The sequence below is a fragment of the Opisthorchis viverrini genome, assembly GCF_000715545.1.
Source record: "Opisthorchis viverrini unplaced genomic scaffold opera_v5_11, whole genome shotgun sequence".
Classification (NCBI taxonomy): domain Eukaryota; kingdom Metazoa; phylum Platyhelminthes; class Trematoda; order Opisthorchiida; family Opisthorchiidae; genus Opisthorchis; species Opisthorchis viverrini.
This window is the reverse complement of record NW_008751667.1, coordinates 1,664,197-1,669,276: the sequence shown is the minus strand read 5'-3', so window position 1 is coordinate 1,669,276 and position 5,080 is coordinate 1,664,197. Positions and strand designations below refer to the sequence as shown.

The 5,080-nt window shown below is 43.3% G+C and overlaps 1 protein-coding gene across 1 annotated transcript; it reads left to right on the top strand.

The window, feature by feature from the left end:
- Positions 1-430: 430 nt before the first annotated feature.
- Positions 431-3,048, top strand: T265_12707 (hypothetical protein; the record flags this gene model as incomplete). Its single annotated transcript, XM_009165057.1, has 2 exons — positions 431-574; positions 2,934-3,048. Coding segments are annotated over 2 exons (258 nt in total), but the record flags the coding sequence as incomplete, so codon positions are not given.
- Positions 3,049-5,080: the final 2,032 nt, after the last annotated feature.

Genomic DNA, 5,080 nt, shown 5'->3' with positions numbered 1-5,080 from the left:
GTCTCAAATTGTGACTGAAAGCAAAACATACTGTTCCTCGTTTGATGTCATTGTGTCCAAGTGTGGACGGAACGTTTGATTCGTCTTTGAACAAACATGGTACTAGAATGGTTCACAGTCGGAAATGTGTAAGGATTCTAAAAAAATTAGGGTTACACACTGGTGATAAATTTGACTCTTTGAAGTTGTTTAAGTGTCATAGGAAGTCCATGAATGCTGGAGAACTGAGAGTGGTCGATATTTTAAAGATGTCGGCAAAACATTTGAGATCCAAGGCAGAATAATACTGAACTGGCACACATTTCCCTAAAGTGACGTTTGAAACTGTTCCAAACAGTGAGAAGTTGAGAAATTAGGGAGTTAGTTAGGTGTCCGTTCCCATCAAGTTGCTGTCTTTGGCAAGGTGCGTCTACTCGAAATCATTGTCTCCATGTCGCTCGCCTGTAGCACCCTTTCGGTACCAGAATGCCATGCCACCCGAAGAAAGCAAGAGGGTGGGATACTGGCCAGGTTGCCCAAACCTAGACGGAGGAAGTCAAGAGGCAGAGGTCGGGCTCGAACCACGGACCTTCCGGTCAGTAAATTCGCGCTCTAACAACTGAGCCACCTTGCCCCATTGTCTTCATGAGAAGGTGAAAGTGGAGGTTCTCAAGATCCTCATGGCATTTGGACTAACTACCGCAGTATTTTTACTCACATACCCATTATAAAAACCCGGATAAGTGATATATTTGGTTGAAAAGAAGAGACTTCCTGCGATAAACGTGGGTTACTTGTTGTACTGTGTGGTACTGCAGATCATGTTGAGTTTAGCGCAGACAAGTCATCCAAAGGTCCTTTGGGGGGTACTGTTGAATTAAATTACTTTCATCCCAGATTTCTGCCTTTTGTTGTGGTCAAGTTACTTGAGCACAGTACCATTCCTAAACCTTACAGATTCTGAATGGTTCTAGATTCGAGACCTTGTGACTGCAAAGTCCGCACCCCAAATTTCCACTTTCTTTGAAGACAACTTGATTAGTGCAACTCATATTGCCGTGGCTACATCATTGTTATGATGCCAAATCTGTGAACCGATCCCAACTTCAAAAATTTCCGACCAGTCTTTGAATGAGCGACCTGTTAGTGTGCACCGAATGAATCTCCATAATGATGATGGTCACTGGACGCTTTCTGTGAAACGTAACCACCGAATATACATTTATTCTTCAAGCGACTAGTAGAGTGCCATTGAGTAGTGTTCAACTCAGTAGCATGCCTACACTCATCGTGAATGGTAACCCTGAGTTTGTCTGAATAGTTTGAAAGCCTTGAAACTAAAACAATCGATTTGGACTTTAAGTGATCAACTCAGCTTCCATGAAATCTCCATTTCGGTTTCACGGAGTTCGAAATTCGACGGCTGCCGAGTCGTCGAAACATCTGTTGGAAAAAATGGAACAAAGGTGAAAACATAGTCGCCCTTCGGAGCACGGAAACATGCGAGTGGTAAAAAAACGCGTAATTTTGCCCAACTGGAATGTAACTACTTCTGTCAAAAGAAGGAAACACAGGTGTGCGCACCAGTTTTTTTTCAGATGTCTGTACCGTCCGTTCAGACCTACAGCTCTGAAAGCATCGGACAGTCTAAAGAATGAAAAAGGTGTTCTTTTTCCGATCACAGACTAAACCTGTTGCTCAAGGATTATGAACCCGTTTTCGCGCTGTCGAAAAGTTCTGAAAGCGCAATCTCGACCTGTTCTTTCCACAGTTGATCAAACTGATCTGTTCCAGAAGCAGAGGTCCCCAAGATAGACCATAAGTGCCCTGATACATCTGTTTGGGTGACTTTGTATCGAATCTCGGCTGAGGAGAACATCCAGTTAGCTATTCTGACTGCGGTGGCCTCTCCTCAAAAGGGACTGTCTGCTTTAGTTCACAGATCAATATCGATTTCGGCTTGAGACAACCTGTGGTCACGTAATGTGAGATTGAACAATTGAGTGGCGCAGTATTTGTACAGATACGAGTTCGTTGCACTACTGGTCAGTCATCTAGATAGTGTTTTGTTATCCGCCTTCCTGAGCCTAGATTATCAGGAAATTGTCCTACAGACTTTGTGGTAATCTGCGTGACTGATTTTAGCGTCTTCCTCACCGCAAGTCTCGTGTAAGTTATTGGGTTTTATGAGTACATCCGTCTGGACTGAGGCATATCAATGTTTCTTTCAGCACACCAGTAGAGTCTCGATCATTTACTCGGGTAAGAGCCGTGGCTCGGAAGAAAGCTGTCCAAAGCGTCATATTGTCCGCCACAAGTGATTGCTGTCAAATTATTTCTAGGGCTTTATAAAATAACACGCTATCCAAAAGTCATCAAAGTAACAAACAGCATGAATAATATTATGTTGGCAAAAAATTTTGAATTACGGTTGGTTGCCAGATCATGAGCACCCCAAACACCAGACAACGGCTAACTGTTGGTCTGTTGTAGTAAGTTTTACCGTGTTCCCATACCTAAAGGTAAAAATACAGTTTCCGACGGGGTCACACTTCTTTCCCTTACGGATTCTAGAGAATCTGTCCCCTGTTTCATTTTCGGTCACAGCATAACGAAATTTAGCTAGAATTCTGTTGAATCTTTCCAGAAATAGATGGTTGCCTTCGATTAAATCATATCATGGACAGACACACGTCACTCTCCAAGATGGAGCGGCTTCAGTGAAATGACGAGGATCTCACGTCATCTCACGAGGATCACGTGCGACAAACTGCGTCATCAGAATTGTCCCTGTACAAACTGATTTTTATCTAGATTATATCACTACTCGAAAAAAATGTGCATTTTGAATTCTTGGGAGACGATGCATGGTTAGTCTGGCGTCAGAACTTCCAAGCAGGATGGCAATGGATCTGATGGTATCTTATTAATGGACTAAGTCTGTTTTAATAAAGGAAACTACTCACAAGGTTGCTGAAAACTCTTCGACAACCCATGACCGGTTTCGTCCTTCCACTTCGGGCTCATCAGATAGGCGAAGTCCCCGAGTTTTCGTCAACCTTATGTTCTAGTTGAACCCGAATCGGACTGATTTCGACAAATACACTCATTTGCAAATCAATTTTTACGGGAGACTCAACTAAACCTTCGTTTATGGTGTTCTTCAACTGAGTGTGTTGCACAAAGGCCGCCTCACGGTGCGCATTTACGAGCCTCTGGAGAGATTCGAAATCACTATTTTCTGGCTAGTAGCTGAAGTTTGTCAATCTGGTAATTAGTGGCACGATCAACTTGCAGTTAGACAGGACATGGCGTTACTCATCCGTAAATCGCTGAATTCGTGTCACGTGGTCACGTGTTAGCTGGTAGCACAAGCTCTGTTTTGGTTTCCCGTGAAATCCAAGTGGTTAGAATATTGAAATTAAAAGCGGAAAAGTTCTGTCGTAATTGACGTTGATTTCTTCTGTTTAAGTGGACAGCAGAACTCTTGTTCCAAGAAGACACACGTTTCGTAAATCCATGCAAAATTTCTTCGTAGAATCAAAGTTGATCATGTTGAATTTGCACCCAGATGCAGCTCCCATCCTTTGCGCTCTTTAACGAAAAGCGGGAGAAATGCTTTGGAATTTGGTGACACCAACATTCTGGATGTACAATTACTTCTTCTTGATGCGGTTTATTTTTATACAAACCAAAGGTCGCAGGTTCGAGTCTCCCGGGAGATTTATGAGGGCACTCAACAAGAGCTAAACAACTGCACAGTACTTCTAGGCGCTTCGGCATAGACTGACTCTAACAGAACAGTGAAGAATCCGTGGGAAGAACCAGTTGTAACACTAACGAGCCTAATTTTGTACTCGAGAGCTAACTAGGCTCGCTGAGAACTGAAATGGTCTTAACGTAAAACCCGACTAATTTCCGCATCATTGATACCTCGACATCCTGGATATCGACTTGCCCAAACGGTTAAAAAGCTTGTATAGACGTAACACACTGCTCACAAGGATGCTGAGAACTCTCACACCTATAATCGGTTTCACCCAGGAAGATTCAGCTGGAAACTACTCACAAGGTTGCTGAAAACTCTTAACAAACTTGGAGATTCAGCTGAGTCTCTCGTGGAAACCAAATTGATTTACAAATGAGTGTATTTGTCGAAGACAGTCGAATTTGGGTTCAAGTAGAACATAAAGTTGATGGAAACTCGGGGACTGCGCCTACCTGGTGAGCCCAACTCGGAAGGGCGAAATCGGTCGTGGGCTGTTGAAGAGTTTTCAGCAACCGTGTGAGTAGTTTCCTGTATGAAAACATACTGCGATATCTCGAATAACACGCCAACTGAATTATGAGGCGGTCTGTGTGTAGCACATTCAGTTGTAGAATATCATAAACGAGAGATTCAGCTAAGTCTCTCGTGGAAACCAAATTGATTTGCAAATTAGTGTATTTCTCGAAGATTCAGCTGGGTTTCGGTTGGGTCTCCGATGAGAACGAAGTTGGTGTGCAACTAAGTACATTTCACTGATTTCGTGCAGTTTTGTTTCAAATGGAACATAAGGTTGAAGGAAACTCGCGGTTCACATCTCCTTTATAAGTCCGAAGCAGAAAAGGTGAAACCGGTCGTGGGCTGTAGAACAGCTCTCAGCAACCTTATGAGTAATGTGTTACGCCTGTGCAGTGCATTGTATTACTAGCTTACCGCACCGACTGAAACGCGATGCGGCCAGGTGCAAAACACTCGGTTGAAGAACACCAGAAACGAGGGACTCAGCTGAGATTCAGGTGGGTCTCAGGTGAAGACCAAATTTGTTTCCAAATGAGTATATTTCGCTAGTGAACCAGTTTCTTTACGAGAACAAAACTAAGGAATATAGGAATGTTCCATCAGCCGGAGAACGCCCGGAACCGATTATCATGGTTTTTGGAAAAGTTGGGGACCCAACAATAAATCCAAAACTTTTCTGACAAGGCTAGTGAATGAGAGACCAGTGTGTGTGAACAATGTGTGTCTGCCTCACTGAATGTCTACACGAGGCTTATTGCATCCAAAATCCCGGTCACCTCACTACGTATTTTTCTCTCGTATTCTGTCTGTCAAAGG